This window comes from Cygnus atratus, chromosome 2 (assembly GCF_013377495.2).
Source record: "Cygnus atratus isolate AKBS03 ecotype Queensland, Australia chromosome 2, CAtr_DNAZoo_HiC_assembly, whole genome shotgun sequence".
In the NCBI taxonomy this organism is placed as follows: Eukaryota; Metazoa; Chordata; class Aves; order Anseriformes; family Anatidae; genus Cygnus; species Cygnus atratus.
The window spans coordinates 151,029,814-151,047,242 of NC_066363.1; the positions used below are offsets into that span (position 1 = coordinate 151,029,814).

The following is a 17,429-nucleotide window of genomic DNA, read 5'->3' on the forward strand; positions in this document are numbered from 1 at the left end:
GCCTCTCCGTCAGGAACACTGGGGACGATGGCCAAAGTCCTGTGCTTCAGCTGCACCAGCCCTGGCGCTTGCGTGCAGGAAGGCACCAGGCACTGCAGCCGGCAAAGAGCAATTTCGAGCAGTCAGAGACACTAATAGCATCCGAATCAGCTGTAGCTGGAAGAAAAGAGCGCCGTGCTATCTGCTCATTCAGATAAATTGCCTGCTAGAGCAATAAACGAAGCCTGAAGAGTAAGTGTGGTTTTAAGCAATAGCTAAGATGGGGTAAAGAACAACACCGCAAGTAGTCTTACTGTTGCTCTTGAGCGTCCCCTCCAGCACTGAGCCGTGGTGCCTGCCTTTGCTTTTGAGGTCTTTGGGGAGGCAGACAGGGGGTCACAAGGCACCCAGAAGACCATTCCCCACACCTGGGAGCTGCGAGACAGACCTTTGCCGAATCACACAGCTTTTTCCCACCTTTTAGCAAACTTTTCATCAAAAATAGCCACGTGGCCTCATTACCCTACTTTAAATCATGCCACGATGCCTGGTTCACTTGGGGACACTGAGTCATGTCCAGAAGACAACAATTAGCTGAATTAGGATATGATCTTTCCTGGGGAACTTTCTTCATTTCATGACTATTCTTCCAGTTCATTTGTTTCTTCTGTTCCACCTTGCATCTGAACATATAGCCACTCTAATTGTCTTGATCTAAGCACCAGAACAGCAACCCTATTTCTTATTTTTTATACAGCTCCTAAAGTTAAATCAAAGGTCCTGAGGTACCACTTGAATACAAATGAACACACAGACATTGTTAGCAGATTTTTAGAAAGACATGGCCAGCTTTGCTTTCTAAAGATGCACACATTAGTATGATTAACATTGGAAAGTGCCTACGAATTTTTCACGCAAATGCAAGGCCACTCTTACAGTGGATAGGTTATTCACTGAATATTTACTGAACTTTTAGAGTTGGATTAAATTTCCTTTCCTTTCTATTCAGCACCTTTGACCATGAAGAGAGGGATGGGAAAGGATGGATCCAGATTTAAATATTCCCTCAGCCTGGGAAGAGCTCAGATCCTATTTCCTTCCTTGCAAAATCGCCGCTTAACACCCAATTTCAATATTCCCTCCTGAACGGGGTAATTCATTTAAAATATTGCCTGCTATTAGTACATATAAAAACAAACAAACAAACAACAAAAGCAAAAATGCATGGCTGTGGAATACAGCAGTTTATCCCAGGCAAACATCAATGCCTTACCATTGTGAAAAGAGTGAGGAGGAAACCGAACTCCATGACATCAATCCAGCTTTTAACACTGAGATCCCTACTGATAACATCACAGCAGGTAGTTTATCAGCAAGATTACTAACTCCTAACAGGGAGTCTAGGGTGAGGTTATCATCCCGCCAGAACCCTTTTTCATTATCCCAGTGCCTCTCTTTCATCCAAGCAATAATGAGCCTGACAGAGACCACTCCAGACCCCACGAGGCTAAGCCCAGAGGGGTGAGGGCTCCTCTGAAAGGCTCTGTACGCTGAGGACTTGCCAGCTACATTTTCTCCGTTGCATGTGAACCAGCATCATGCCACGCCTTGACTACAGCTTCCCTTCAATGAGGCAGCTCTCAGGCATCTGTTGAGTAATGACTCAAACTATGGCTCATACAGAAAACATGGCCATGGTCTTCTGTTGGTACCATGTTGAGCACGAGCATGGCATTTGGCTGTTGAGTTATCAGAAAAGCAGCTGCTGGGTGTGTGCATGCAGCTAGGCCACACATCCCCAGTCACACCAGGCGAATCCAGCCCATCACACATCACCACGTGCTGGTATCCTCATCTTAACCTGCCTCACCTCCGTTCCAAATGTGGCCAGATCACCCACCAGAGCCACATCTACCTCTGTGATGGCCCAACTCACCTGCTTCAGGCTGCACGAGCTCCCCAGCATGCTGTGCACAGGCCTTCCAAAATTTCACAGCCCCAATATTTCCGTGCCTGGGTCATCGCTGGTCCTCTTGTCTGCACCCTGCAGGCCAACGCTTGCCGCTCTGCCCTGGAGATCGACCCTGAGTGCATGAAGAGAGAGGAAAGGGAAGGCAATGGGGAAGGGGCTGCTCCAGACCAGGTCTCGGACCCCAGCACCTGGGGTGCCTCTGGGCCAGCAGCACATCACAGCTGGCAGGAGGGCCCCGGCCTCAGGATCTCCACCAACACAGAGCCATCAGGGTGGAAAACAAACCCACGGCTCGCCGCACAGCGCCAAAGCCTGTGCTCCTGCTGCAGTGAGTTACATGACATGGAAAAAACTATATATAGGAAAAGTTAGTTGCTTTCTGACAATTTCCCAAAACAGCTACCATTCTTTTTTTGGGTTATCGTATAAATCATTGCTCTCACCCACCCTTAGATCATCATGCAGCAGGAAAATGGGATGAAGCTGAGAGATAATAAAACCCTGGCAAAACTCCAGCCACGATTGGACTTTCGTAACGAGCACGACCAGAGTTACGGCAGTAAATATTTAAAGTTATTTTTGAAATGAGGTCTCAGGAAAGATATAAACTCTCATGATTTGAGGCGTTAGCTAACCTCTAATTACAGAGGGAGGAATGGAAACTTTTTTGGAGATAAGGGATAACCTAACTGCTTGTTGCAGGGTTTCTTGGAACGCACTCTGACCGCCCCGCTCTGGTCAATGTCAAAATCCTGGGCTAGAAGACTCATAGGTCTAAGTGAGCTTAGCAGTTCCTAAATTCCTAGAAATGCAATTGTAGCTTATACTTTGCTTGCTACAGACATTTGATTTTCTGAACAAAATCATAGAAATATATTATTATATAAATCAGATGTTTTGTTGCAGACCAACCATTACCATAACGACCACTTTTTTTTCCCTCAGGAGTTGCAATTAATAGTTTGTCCGTTACAAACATCTGGTTTTTATTTAATGTATACATTATATATATATACACACACAAAAATCAGATGTTGCAAAATATTTATTGAAGTGCACATGAGACAGCTTGTAGTGTATGAGACAGCTAAAGTGAGAAAACAGTTCCCCAGCACAGGAGATCTGAGCTCAAATACCTTTACTTATTTTCCTTGTGCAGTTTATCTGTAAAATCCATGCATGTACTGATTCACAAGATGATCTATTCAATTCACTGGAACTCTTTATTATACAGCCTGCTTTGCTTCACTTTCCTCCTTGTAGTGTTGGATCCATTTATTGGTTTCATTGCAAACTTCTCAGAAACTTATTTTCACCGCTGATTTTGTTACGGCCATGGCGAGAGCTCTCCTAACTCGGTTGGGGCCTTTAATACTGACACTTCATAGTATTTCTGAGTTAGGGTCAGAGTGGACCTGGGCAGGCCCTGTAGTGAAGCCCACGATATCTGTGCCCCAGGAAGAGCAAGGCCAGGGCCTAGGCCAGCAGCAGGGGCAGAAGCAGTTGAAGGACAGGGAGGAGCAGAAACCAGTGAAAGGCACAGGCCGACATCGTTGCAACCTAACACTGATGGGTTCAGGACAAGACAAATGAGGCAGAAACCAGATTTGTCAAGGAAAAGGCAGAAAGAATACTCACAAGCTCAGCAGCAGTCAAGTAGCGAAGATCTTTTTTTGTGGTAATTTTGTGGTGCTTTTGTGGTACCTGCTTGCTGGGACACCACCATGGCCACCGTACACCACAGTTTGCACCCAGTCAGGCTTTAGGACTGCTTTGGGACTGTCTCACAGTGTCTGGGCCCCATCCAGCCTTAGCTATAGGCATGTGGCCTACCAAGCCTTCTGCTTTCAGTCTGCCAGGGCAGGCATGTGTGGGGTGGTTTGTTGCAGAAGCAGCTGGGTTTGGGCAAGTCTTCCATAAAGGAGGTCCTAAAGATGCTTCTCACAAAGGAGAAAGTGTATGGTGGTCCTCAGATCTACAGCTTCAACACAAGAACATTTCACCTCCTGCCTAGGTGCACTTTCTCTTCCTGTAGGAGGTCACCAAAGGAATGTGATGATTGACCACAAACCTCCACCCCCCAGCATCTAGTGTTCTTTGGGTGATCTGTGATCTTTCAGTGATCTTAGTGAGAACACATGCCCTGGAGAAGGGGTAAGATGAGGAATGCCACGGGAAACCAGCACACAGGACCCGAAGAGATGTGCTTGGCCAACCGGCACTGATCCAGTAACATAAACCATCGTTCTGCACAAGTGAGAGGCCAGGCTGAGCCATGACCAGAAGAAAGCAGCAGTCTGCAGAAGAGGTGCAGACTGCCCAAATTCTGATCCCCTTACACAGCCCCCAGGAGCTGCTCCTGTGCGGCGCAGAGCAGGCATCTTGCTCCAGCAGGGGCTGAGAGCACCAAGCCCTTTCCTAACGAGAGAAATCGAGCATTGGAGAGTGTGGGATATTCCTAACCTGAGGCTGGTCAGGCCCCAGAAATTTCCCCATATTGTATGTTTTGTCTGTTGTTATCAACATTTAAAATAAAGTATAAAATAAAATAAAATAAAATAAAATAATAAAATATCACTTTGGGGAAAAAAATGCAGCCAAATCCTGCCCCATCACAGGCCTGGGTGAGAAGCAGCACACTGTGCTTGAAGAAATCATTGCAGTGCACAGTATCAACCCCTCGCTTTTACCTGCAACAGAGGTTTTAGTGTAAATTTAGCGAGTAGAGTAGTGATATCACAGGATATTTATAATATACATATACAAACATATTTTATAATCTATGTGCATGTGTACTTTGATATATATATATATATATACATTGCTGTTCACTGTGAACCCCTCTGAAAAACTCAAAAGATTTTCATGCGTTTTCCTGAAAAAAATTCCTCAGCGAGATGGTCAGTCAGCAGCACTCATAGACACTTACAGGATGTGAAGTAGCATTTACAGCCATCTCTGCTAGGGGTGAAGGGGGACAGACACCGAAGATAATGGTGCCCTGTGAGGCTGAAGGTCCTTCAGCAGAGGGCCCGATTGAAACACTCCTGCTCTGCTCCCCAGGCAAAACCTTCCTGCACCACAAAGACCTAGACAGTACCTCCCATAACTAAACCCATCCTGTAAAAACTAATTAAAGTGTTTAATTAGCTTTTGATTAACAGCATATTTCAGACTCGTAGTCTTACAGAGCAGCAGAGGCAGAACTCCGGGGCCTGGGCTGCTGGGTTTGTACACGAGCTGCTCACTTCAGAGCTGACACGCAATTACGCCGCAGCACCAGTTGTTCCCCATTTGCAAAGCCAGAGCGTGAAGCAAGTTGTGTTAATGTGTCGAAATGAGGGGAGAAATAAAGAAAGCAATGGATTACCGAGCCTTTGAAGGGAAAAGTAATATTGCAATAATTTATAGAAGGGAGAGTTGGTGGGTGGGACAGTCACTCTCAAAGAACAGTGGCATTTAGCCAGAAAATATGGCTCATTTGAGAAGAGCATCACTGCCATCTTCAGGACAGACGATTTCACTTCACAGAGGTGCGACAGCTTTTCCAGGGCATTTTTTGGTTCATGTAATATGAAAGAAAGTGTTTGCTGCAACTCCTGCCAAAGTTGCATTTATAGTTGTTATGGATGCTCTGCAGGCCAGGGTTTGGTCCAGTGCCTCCTAGCTTCTGAATTGTGGCACCTCAAGCTGCCCACACAGGAATGCTTCATAACTACAGTTTCCAGTGCAAACTTCAGTTTAAGATGGAAAGGACCAAGCAAGTGAGCGCTGCTCATGGCAGTGCAACAATATCTCCTAACAGGCACCCCTCAGCCTCTATTCAGTCTCGCTTCAAAGTCTCCTGGGAGCCATCTTCTTCCCTGCCTCTTGCAAGACGCCTATGTTAGCGTAAGAGCTGTGTTAGGAAACTCCTCGTGACATCAGCCAACTTTCCTTCCCTTAGCATTAAATCATCATTCTCCTAGCCATCATCAGCCAGCCAGCTGATGAGCCCAGACAGCTCCTCCAGCCTGGCTCTCCCAGTGGCATTCCCCTCTCACTCACTACGAGCCATTTGGAAGATGCACCGTGCTAAATTCAGTTCATCACCTTAAAAACAACAGTAAGGATGCTAAAGATAAAGGTAAGTGCTTAAAAGCTAGGAAATAGCACTGTTAAGACTTGCACGTTACTTAAGCTCAAGTCTTTCAACAGATGCACTCTCATGCTGCTTTTAGTTACACCAACACTGACCAGGGGTCATGTAGCTGGTGATGGAGACATCCCCTTTGCCCTGCAACATATCCCTCTGTGCTGCAACAGGACGCTTGTCTCACGTGCCCCCTCACATGATGGGCTCGATCCCAGTGGCATGGGATGAGCTGGATGAGCACCCGGCCTCCTTTCCCAGGCCTGGACACCAGCCAGTCATTTGGCCAAGGTTTGACACAATGGGCTCATGTGAACCGATGCAATGAGGGAGGACGGGGAGCCGGGATGAAATAAGCAGCTCAGCCTCTTCCTTGCCTGCGTCCAAGGGAAAGATGGACCATGGATCAGGCCAGCTGTGACTTGGGGCTGTCTCAGACTCCCGTGACTACAGAGCTCACCTCTTCTTCTCTCTGCCCCAGACAGTTCATGGAGTATGTGGCTACCTACAGGAAAACCCCAAGCCTTAAAGGTCATACTGCAAGTGGCACCTGCAGCAGGAGCTCTCCATGCCTCTGCAGATTGGTGATTTGCACCAGATGGTGAGGAAGGGGAGAGCATGCAGCGGGACCTGTGCAGGTCACCTGTGGAGACCTTGGTCTCAAAGATGTGCCACCAGCTAATGAGGAAGCCCATGGCAGGAGCCAGGAACAGCTCCCTGATGTCCCACTCCATCACCACTGCTCACCAACTTCTTGTAACTCCCCGCCTCGATCATCAGGCACCACAAGGCCCTCTGTTCAGGCGTGAGCAAAGCACGTACATCCCCAGGGCAGGAGCCTGCAGCCAGGAGCAGACCACAGTAGTTTCTAGCAGCCTGCTTCAGGGGAGAAGACAACTGCACCTTCCTCAGCTGCTCCCAATCATAGCCGCATGTGAGAGAGAACAGACAGCACCAAAGCTTTACAACATAGATTAATGAATGCTTTGTCTTTTTTTCAGCTGGTTACCAAAAGGAAAATAAAAGTTTCATGTGGAGCTATAGGTGTAACCATGAATCAGCAGGGCAGTGCTGGAGAGGCTGCAGGTGAGGGTGGCCCCACGAGCTCCAGACCCTTCCACACCCAGGGAACCTCCACAGGAAAGCTGGGGAGGGACTCTTTGTCAGGGGGCATAGTGACAGGACAAGGGGGAATGGCTTTAAACTAAAAGAGGGTACGACTTAGATTGGATATAAAGAAGAAATTCTTCACTGTGAGGGTGGTGAGGCCCTGGCACAGGCTGCCCAGAGAAGCTGTGGATTCCCCATCCCTGGAGGTGTTCAAGGCCAGGCTGGATGGGGCTTTGGGCAACCTGGTCTGGTGGGAGGTGTCCCTGCCCATGGCAGGGGGTTGAAAGTAGGTGATATTTGAGATCCCTTCCAACCCAAGCCATTCTGTGATTGCCTTACTCCTTACCTTGCTAACCCCAGCTGGAGAGCTGCTGCCATTGACCAATAAGTAGACCTTATGCTGGAGCAGCACATCAGGAAAAAGAGTGAAAAAAGCTTTGAGCCATTAAAACATAGATGTTTTTGAAATGACATATTTAATTACAAACTCAGTGCTCCTTCATAAATGACTCCTCGGTAATTGCTTACACCTATTGCACGGATGAGAGTTGAATCACGATGAACACACCAAGCCCACCGGGAAAGTTCAGGAGCTCTCCCTCTGGATCTCCTCCAGCCCTGTTTATAAAAGGATGACCTGCACTGCACCACTGGGACTGAGCCCAGGGTGGCCTCAGGAATCACTGCAGCCTTGCATGTTCATGTGCTGAGCAGCCCAGGGGATCGGCTGCATTTCTGGCAAAGCGAAATCTGATGTGGTTTAGAAGCAGAAGATAGACAGGAAAGGATACAGTTTTAGGATAGCCATTTCTATCATTTGGGTATTCTGTATGGGAAATTTTAGGAACCAACCAACATCGCAGAAGCAGGCTGTTAAAAAAAGAAAAAAAACAAACAGTTGCTCCCCCAGAGCAGCTACAGGGTGGCTACGGCAGCTCGCAGAGGCAGGATGGCTGATGGGGCAGAGCGTTGATTTAAACCACCGAGTGCCCAGCCCTCTTGGACTCCGTGCGACTGCTCAGGCTGGTGCCATCCGAAGGAGGGAGTGGGTAATTCCCCTTCCTCCTCCGAACCTACATAAAGTAGAAGCCGTTCAGCGACCAAGAATCAGTACCAAGCCTGGCAGCTGCTCTTCTCTCCACCTCCATAGACAGCAGAACTAAAACAAAGGGAGAAGATTAGGGAGTGGTTTTGCAAGGAACAGACAGCAAAGCTCAAGTAGCAAACATCCAGTGGCTGCAGCTCAGAAACGCCAACAGCTGATGCCCCATGCCCCAAGGTCTATGCTTTTCCCTTGGAAAGCTCCCTAGGAGAGCAGCTCTCAGAGTTGCAGGCCAGCCAAAGGAAAGGCACACAGCTCTAATCTCCTTGCCCAGCTGCATACGCAGAGAAATCGTGGAATGCAAATGCTGGAGGAAAAAAAGAAAGCGCCAATTATTCTCTATCCACAACCACCATGGTTGGGAGCTGTGATAGCAGCAGGCAGCAGCAAAGATCTGGCCACAACAGTCAATGTAAGAAATTCTGGATTGTTTTAATCCATAGCCATTGAAGCAGACAAAGAAAAACAGTCTATGTTGCTAGTCCTTTGATAATGGGACTCACTCTGGATTTACTATTCCAAGTGTTCTTCAATGAGATCAAAAATAAAAACTGCCCTATATCTAAGCAATGCTTAAAACCTATTCTCCAGAAAACACAGTTCCTTTAAAAAGCCTTAACACATGACAGGACAAGTATGACTACCGTTGTATGATTATTTAATAGCTATTTTCCATAGCAAGGCTGAGGTGAAACCTACTTTTTTTTTCCCCTAAAGGCAATGAACTCAGGATGACAGTTACCATTTCAGATACATGCAGAATTGTTGGTTACATACAGATTTTAATATCCATACAATCCTGGGAAAGTTGGCTGTGTTTTTTTTCTTTTTATTCAAAAAATTTTTGTCCTTTCTCAACTAGATTCAAGTGTGACACTGCCAAAAAGACTAGGGAGAAGTACCAGGTCTAAGTAAGAAAATTTTATTCCTCTACATAGCACAGCACATGGCTTGCCTTCTCTTTAGCAGGGGCCTCTGCTAAGCATCTTTGACAGCAAAAATAAAAGTTAATAAAAGGAGAATCTTTTTCTAATGCAGAAGCATGCCCACAACAAATCCAGCACGGTCCCACTGGTATATTCCATCAGGAGCCATGGAAAGTTACAGCAGCTGTCCAGCAAATGAAGCGTGTTCTTGCTTGCCTACAGTTTTAAAGTCTCTTTTCCTCCTTTCCTTTCCAGGATGCTGGCAGCTCGTTTCAGGTATAACCACAGCACAGACATGTATGAGGTGCACTAAAGGTCTGTCCACTGATGCAAAATATGCCATCTTCCAGGTGCTCTTTACAGCAATTCTCATTTCTTGTTTTCCCCTTCAAATTCTTCCCCTTCCCAAACACTTGATTTTCTTCACCAAAGCTTAACATTTGTTCCAGTAAAACACTAGCCAAAGACCAGGCAACACTATTTACTGTGCTAAGAGAACTCAGACTTTACACACAGTTCGAAATATTTAGCTCTACAAAAGTTTACACCAGTATACACAGAGAGGGAAGTTACCTCCCCACCATTGGTATGGAAAGAGCCAAACCAGCAGCCTGATCTGGAAAGTCATTTCTGATGGCTGTGCAAGCTACCACGGGTAGCAGTCATGATGCAGGTTCTTCAGCAACATCCACCGGGACCTGTATGGAATGGACAGTGTTCTTCCCCCAGGCCTCCTCAAACCCTCTGCAGTATTTCTGGGGACAAGGAATCAACTCAGTGCAGAGAGCAGGAACCCTGCCCCATTCTAGGTTTAAATCAGTGTCCTAGACTCTAGCGGTAACTGGTAATGAAACAGCAGAGTTTTCACTATATAAAATTTATAAATTTATTTTTTGTAAAAATCCAAAGAGCACGAAGACATCTCACTCAAAATACTGGTAAATCAAACCACACTTAGAAAAATGAAAGCTGATTTTATTATCTTATCCACAGCCAATCATTTGACATGAACATGCATACGTAATTTTGCTACGCACACACCACAGTTTAACGTTAGTTATTAAAGGTTAAACATACAACATACATCCTTACAAAAATGAGTCAAAATGCAAACGTAACTTTTAAACAAAACAGTTTTTACTCATTTAAAAAAACTTTTGTGTTGGGTACCATTTTGTACAAACACAGTTAATTTAAACAAATCTGCTTTTAGTTTCCTCATGGTTGCACATGAAAATAAGCTGCAATAGAAAATGAAGTCATCAAGGGATTTTTAAATAGCAGAAGTAGGCAGTCTTGCCATGCAGAAGAAGCAATATTAAATATTAGTTTTTCAAAAAAAGAAAAAACCACAAGTTTAAAAATATTTAGTTCAAGTCACAAATCTTTCCCCCGTACAGAGAAATCCAAATGCAACGCATAATTAGCTGCCACTTAGGATGGCTATTCTGAAAAGTAGAAATACTTTCCAGAATTCATAATTTTATTGATTTGGCACAGAAAAGAAGTCTGAGCTTACTTAAGAACAAGAAAGTGATAAAAAAGGGTAAACAGGAAGAGAGAAGAAAAAAAAAAGCAAGAATGAACGAGATAGTAGTTGCAATCACTAAAAAAAAATCTGTGCATCTCAGTCATTGCAGAATACTGTCTGTCTACAGCAGGTGCGAATTCCAGGTATTTGTTATTGCAACATGGATTTAATTTGCTTGGAGGTAGTCTCATCATTCAAATGCTTTGTTGTGTACCTAAACACAGAAATAAAAGCCAAGTTTAGAAGAGCATAGATGCTGGTTTGTTTTGGTACAGATAGCTTGAGCCATATTTGAAGAAATTGTGTTTGTTAAATCACAGCAAGCCCCCTGACCACTGATTACCCACTCCATGGTTAACCCAACTACCCAAATAGCACATTCAGAAAAATCTGTTATCAAAACTATAGCTCAACAGCCTTGCACTGAGAGGAATTAAAGAATAAACCTCAGGCAGATGTTGGCCAGTTTGCAGTGAACTCACGTGAGCAGTTGTGGTAGCTGATTATGAACACTAGCACCAACTCTGAGCTCTCTGTCCACAGCACCATCTTCAAATAAGACATGATTGCAGAGATTTTTCTTCCAAACTTTCAATGACTAAACCATTTAAGGATTCCTTAATGACAATGGATTTAACCACTTTTTAGCCTAATTTCCTGTTTAGCTAAGTAACTGTGCTCCTAAACCCAAAGGGTATAATATGCATGTGTTTTTACTCCCCTTTCCCCTCAAAATTCTTTAAGACATTAGAACAGTTTTCATCGCTACAAAAAACTTGATTAGCTCTTATTTTAAACTACTGTGTATCCTCAGTGTTGTGATCTGTGCATGATCTATTTCCCTGATCTTCTTTTTAGACCAACTTAAAAGTTAAAGTGCTATTCTGTAATTCAAATATTTAACATGTTAAATTAGCACTTCGTTGTGATCCACAACTGCAGTGATTTTTTATTTGTTCAGTAGAAGAACATACAATGACTTAGAGAATTATCATCAATACAGATTTCTGCACATTTTGGGAATTTATACTTTCTACAGAGGCCTAAGGCTTTCCGTTGCACTTGGTATTTTGTCCATGTGAAGAAGAGGTCACAGAATATCCTGATTTGGAAGGGACCACAAGTCCAACCCCTGGCTCCACACAGGGCCACTCGAAAATCAGACTCTGAGAGCATTGTCCTAACACTTCTTGAACTCCAGCAGGCTCGGTGCTGTGACCACTGCCCTGGGGAGCCTGCCCCAGTGCCCGACCACCTCTGGGTGCAGAACCTTTCCCTAACCCCCAGCCTGACCCTCCCCTGTCCCAGCTCCATGCCGTTCCCTCGGGTCCTGTTGCTGTCCCCAGAGAGCAGAGCTCAGCGCCTGCCCCTCCGCTCCCCTCGTGAGGGAGCTGCAGGCCGCCATGAGGCCTCCCCTCAGCCTGCTCTGCTCTGGGCTGAACAAACCAAGGGACCTCAGCCGATCCTCATACTTCTTCCCTTCTAGACCCTTCACCATCTTTGTTGCCCTCCTTTGGGCACTCTCTTTCTTATTCTATGGTGTCACAAACTACACACAGTGTTCAAGGTGAGGCCACACAGCGCAGAGCAGAGCAGGACAATCCCTCCTTTCGCCCGGCTGGCAGTGCTGGGCCTGAGGCACTCCAGGGTAGGGTTGGCCCTCCTGGCTGCCAGGGCACACTGCTGGCTCATGTTCAGCTTTGCTGTCGACCAAAACCCCCAGATTCCTTTTTGCGGGGCTGCTCTCCAGAATCTCATCTCCCAGTCTGTACAAATAGCCAGGGCTGCCCCTTCCCAGGTGCAGAATCAGACACTTGCTCTTGGTGAACTTCATACTGTTGGTGATTGCCCAGCACTCCAAACTTGTCTAGATCTCTGCAAGGCCTCACCCACCTTCGACGGAGTAGACAGCTCCACCTAATTTGGTATCATCCATGAACTTGCTCAAAAAGCTTTCAAGTCCTACATCCAAATGGTTTATGAAAACATCGAAGAGGACTGGTCCCAAAATGGAGCCATGGGGAACCCCATTAGTGACAGGTCGTCATCCTGATGTAACCCCATTTACAAGAACCCTTTGGGCCCAACCCGTCAGCCAACTGTTTACCCATCTTATTATGTTTTTATCTAACTGTATTCTGGTCTTTTTGACCAGAAGGATACTGTGGGAGACAGCATCGAAAGCCAAACTGAAATCCAGAAAGATTATGTCAACTGGCTTCCTCTGGTTAACTAGCTGAGTGATCTTGTTATAAAATGAAAGCAAGTTTGTCGGACATGACCTTCCCCTTGTGAACTCATGTTGGCTCTGACCAATGACTGCACCATCCTTTAGGTGTTTTTTGATAACTCCCAGAATAATTTTCTCCATAATTTTACCAGGCACTGAAATGAGACTGACAGGCCTGTAATTGCTGGGATCTTCCTTCTTGTCCTTCTTGAAAATTAGGACCACATTTGCCAGCTTCCAGTCAACTGGGACCTCTCCGGATTCCCAAGACCATTGAAAAATAATTGAGAGATCCTCTGATGACATGAGCCAGCTCTCTAAGTACCCTGGGATGAATTCCATCAGGCCCCATGCACTTGTATGCAACCAGGTGGAGCAGCAAATCCCACACAAGTTTGGGGTTGACAGAGTTTACAGTTCCTGCAGTCACCATCTTCCAATTCAGGGCAGCTGGGGCCCCAGAGCCCATCACTTTGTGTTGAAGAGAGGTGAAAAATGCATTGAACATCTCTGCTTTGTCCACGTCCCTGTTTGTTAGGTGACTGTCCTCATCAAGTATCAGACCAGCGTTTGCTCTGGTTCTCATTTTCCTGTCAACGTACTTTAAAAAGCCTTTTTTATTGTCCCCCACACTTCTGGTCAGCTTCAAGTTTGAGTCTTGGCTGCACAAATTCTCTTCCTACAAGACAAGCAGCATCGATGTAGTCCTCCCATGTCGCTTGACCTTGCTTCCAGAGACCATACACTTTCTGCCTAAGCTCCAGAAGAAGATCCCTGCTGAGCCAGGCAGGCCTTCTGTCCCTCCTGCTTGACTTCCGACATTTTGGAATTGCCTGTTCCTGCACTCCTAGGAGGTGGTACTTAAAAACCAACCAGCATCAACAGACCCCTATGTCTTTAAAAGCAGTTTCCCAGACGACCTCACTAACCAGTCTGAATTCTGCTCTCCTCCATCCAGGGTTGAAGTTTTAGTGGCAGCTTTCCTCTTATCACTGAAGATTTTACACTCAACAACTTCATGGTCACTATGGCCACGGTGGCCACCTCTGGCCACTTCACCCACAAGACCCTCCCTGTTTACAAGCAACAGGTCTAGGAGAGCACCTTTCCTAGTCAGCTCTCTTAGTACCTGTACCAAGAAGTTATCATCAAGGTGCTTCAGGAATCTCTTGGGCCTGTTTGTCTCAGCTATGTGATATTCCTAGTTGACATCTAGGAGGTTGAAGTCCCCCATAAGGACAAGGGCAGCTGATCTAGAAGTCTCTCTCAGTTTCTTAAAGAACAATTCATCAGTGTCATCATCCTGGCCAGGTGGTCTATAGTAGACTCCCACAAGAATTCTACCCACAACAAGCTGAACACAATTAAAATACGTCTATGAAATTAATTCTGAACAGCTGATCTCCCTCCAAAATCCTTATCACTTTCCATTTGCTTTTATGACATTATTTATCTCTTGAGAAAACAAGAAAACTTCCAACACTCTTCCAGAATCAAAGACTCAGATTGACTTAATTTCTCGTGACATCTTGAGCCTGCTTCCACCTTGCATGCACATCACAACTCACTTCTGCATCTCTTCCTGATAACTCCAAATGTGATTTAAAAAAAAGAATCTTACCCAAATGAGTCAAAGACATGAAAAAACAGTATCATTAAAATATTTATGTATGAAATGTGTTAATGTGGTGAAATGTCAGCATGACAGAATTCACACTACTAAACACAAAATACACAATGGAGTGAAGACCTGGACTACACTTTCTGTGTATTTCACCTATCTGAAAATAAGTTTTAATATAGTGCTTTCTCTCTAGAAAGCTCTGTTTATACTGATCACAAGAGATTCAGAGATAAGTAACAACACAGGTACGGAAACAAGTCTCAAACCAAGCCCAGATTTTTTCTTTAGCTAATAATCTGAAACAAATTTCAAAGTGAAACCATCTATGCCACCACATCATTTCACTTCTTACCACATCTTAACACAAAGAAAAGGGAAAACGAAATTAAAGGAGTTTCACTACTGATAAGAAAAAGCAGAACTACCCACTACAAAACTAAGAGAAAGACAGATTAAAAATTCACTTCATTTCAAATGAAGTGAACGCATGGATAACCATACCCAGTTTTGGTTAACTGTTAGCAATGAAATACAGTATTTTTTTAAGTAAGGACAAGAATGAAGCCTTCATCTGCCCATCACGGTTCAGCATTTCTTGCCAAACCTCTGATGCTGGACACTAGCATGAAGAACAGGTTACTGACTAGAGATACAGCATTACGACCCAATTTGCAGTTTTGAGGGTTCTATACAGAATTACTCATTCTTCATCTCTCCAATTTATGTGGTGATTTGTATATTCTACAGCAAAGGCATTGACTCTCTTTACTGTGAGGGTGACAGAGCACTGGAACGGGTTGCCCAGGGAGGTTGTGGAGTCTCTTTCTGTGGAGATACTCAAAACCTGCCTGGATACCATCCTGCTCGATGTGCTCTAGGTGATCCTCCTCAGCAGGGGTGTTGGACTAGATGATCTTCAGAGGTCCCTACCAACCTTGGCAATTCTGTGATTCTGTGAAGTACCTCCTTATAAATACGTTGTGACAGAGGAACAAGTTCTTGCTATGTACCTAGAAATATCTACCTGATATGTCTGAAACTATCTGCAAAACAAAAACTGCATTAAATTACTCATCATTAAATCATTAAGACACTGTCAAATCACACACAGCTGAGGATACAGCTGATACAAACCAATCCAGCCATTTCTTTAGTAAGCTGGTAGAAGTCACAGTGCACATGCTGCAGCTGCTCATCTGCATGTTTGGTAGTTCAGTCGGTAGATGTGATCAGTTAGTTTCTAGTATGTATTGTATTTTATATCTGAAGGTAGTAACACTGATGACAAAATCCACTCTGTCACATCTACCTCTATAGTCGTTCTTACACTGGATGCAGTTGAAGTATGCAGAAAGCTATCTTAGAATAAACAAATACAAATATGCAACCTAGCTTTTAAAACACTGTTTCTTCAAGTGTCCATGCCTCCAGACACATTGGAAGTCTGCAATAACCACATTCATTTTTTACGTGTAACACTGAATGAACACCTCATAGCTGAAGGAAAGACCCTAGACATCTTCTGAATATCCACAGAAAAATATTTCATAGAAAAGAAAAGAGTACCTGAGAGCATTTAGAAGACCTTCTACACTGTTAGGAGGCTGGTCTTTAAGAACTTTGATGCATCCTTTCATCTAGGAGTTAAAAAAAATAAACATTTTTTTTCATATGAAGACCTTATAAATTTACAAAAGTATTTTACACCGTCAGTAAAAAAAACAACTCATTTAAAAATTGCAGCAGTGTAGAGACACTTTCTTGATATTGGAAAAGAATTAAGCTTTCAGTATTACGTTTTCCTACAACAGGATGGCTCGGCTAATTTCAAATCTGCTTATCTTTAGACAACACAACTTTGATATTGAGCTCTGCTGTATCAATATTAAGGAACCGTAAACAATCTTTGCTTACAATAGGATCCATTGAGAACTCCATTCAGTCAGTGAAATAATGACAAAATCTGTAGCTAACGCAATCATAAAATAGTTTGTTTGAAACAACCACTAAGCAGCACATGTTAACAGCATGCATTCCACAGACTCTTACTATAAAACAAAAGCAGGAAGTTTGACCTGAAGACTAAGGGACAACTAAGCTAGCATTTTACAAGACAGTGAGGAACAAACCAGATACTACTGTTATTTTCAGTCATTCTGATTTGTACCTTTCAACACGACTCTTCAGAGTATTTCAAGACACTACCTGAACTCAATTGGATTTTTCATGACTTGACAATAACCATTATGTATCTGAAGGCCTGTTTTATATTTCTCACTACTTACGTATGTTTTGCTGACAGTTAACACTATCCTTTTACTATCAATCCGAAAGGTACATCTGCCCATTTGTCCCTGTCCACGGCAGGGGGGTTGGAATTGGATGATCATTAAGGTCCCTTCGAACCCAAACCATTCTGTGATTGTGTGATCTGCTACTAAAACATGGAGAGAAGAAAGGGAGCCTACAGCAGCTTAAGTACTCAAAAGATTATTCAGTAACATTAAACTTACATCAATTTTTGAAGTTTTGGCAAAAGCGCCCACCGGATGCACGTGGTCATAGAGTATGATGACACCCACCATTACCCTCAGACAGAATGATACTGTTTCCTCATTTGTAAACCTGCTTCTATATTCACTGCAATTGAAAAACAGAGCATTATCTATCAAACAAGACAAAAGACAGCTACTAGTAGTGACCTAAAAAAGATTAAAGAGAAATCCTGCCATAAATTCTCAGAGAAAAATAGAGTTGTGAGTCCTCCTTTTTCCTTTCGACAATCTGACTACAAAAGTCAGACCACTGGTTGGAAAGTGTTAA

General features: G+C 44.2%; 1 protein-coding gene across 8 annotated transcripts in view; it reads right to left on the reverse strand.

Moving 5' to 3' along the window:
* Positions 1-10,175: 10,175 nt before the first annotated feature.
* The window catches only part of CYRIB (CYFIP related Rac1 interactor B), a 94,084-nt gene continuing 86,830 nt past the window's right edge, over positions 10,176-17,429 (reverse strand). For all 8 annotated transcript variants that reach the window (XM_035556296.2, XM_050709264.1, XM_035556299.2 and 5 more), the window contains 3 exons: positions 17,120-17,246; positions 16,173-16,243; positions 10,176-10,966 (listed from right to left, as the gene is read on the reverse strand). In XM_035556296.2, coding sequence (XP_035412189.1) covers positions 10,903-10,966; positions 16,173-16,243; positions 17,120-17,246 — 262 coding nt within the window. In that variant the 3' untranslated portion in view covers positions 10,176-10,902. The remainder of the gene's footprint in view (positions 10,967-16,172; positions 16,244-17,119; positions 17,247-17,429) is intronic.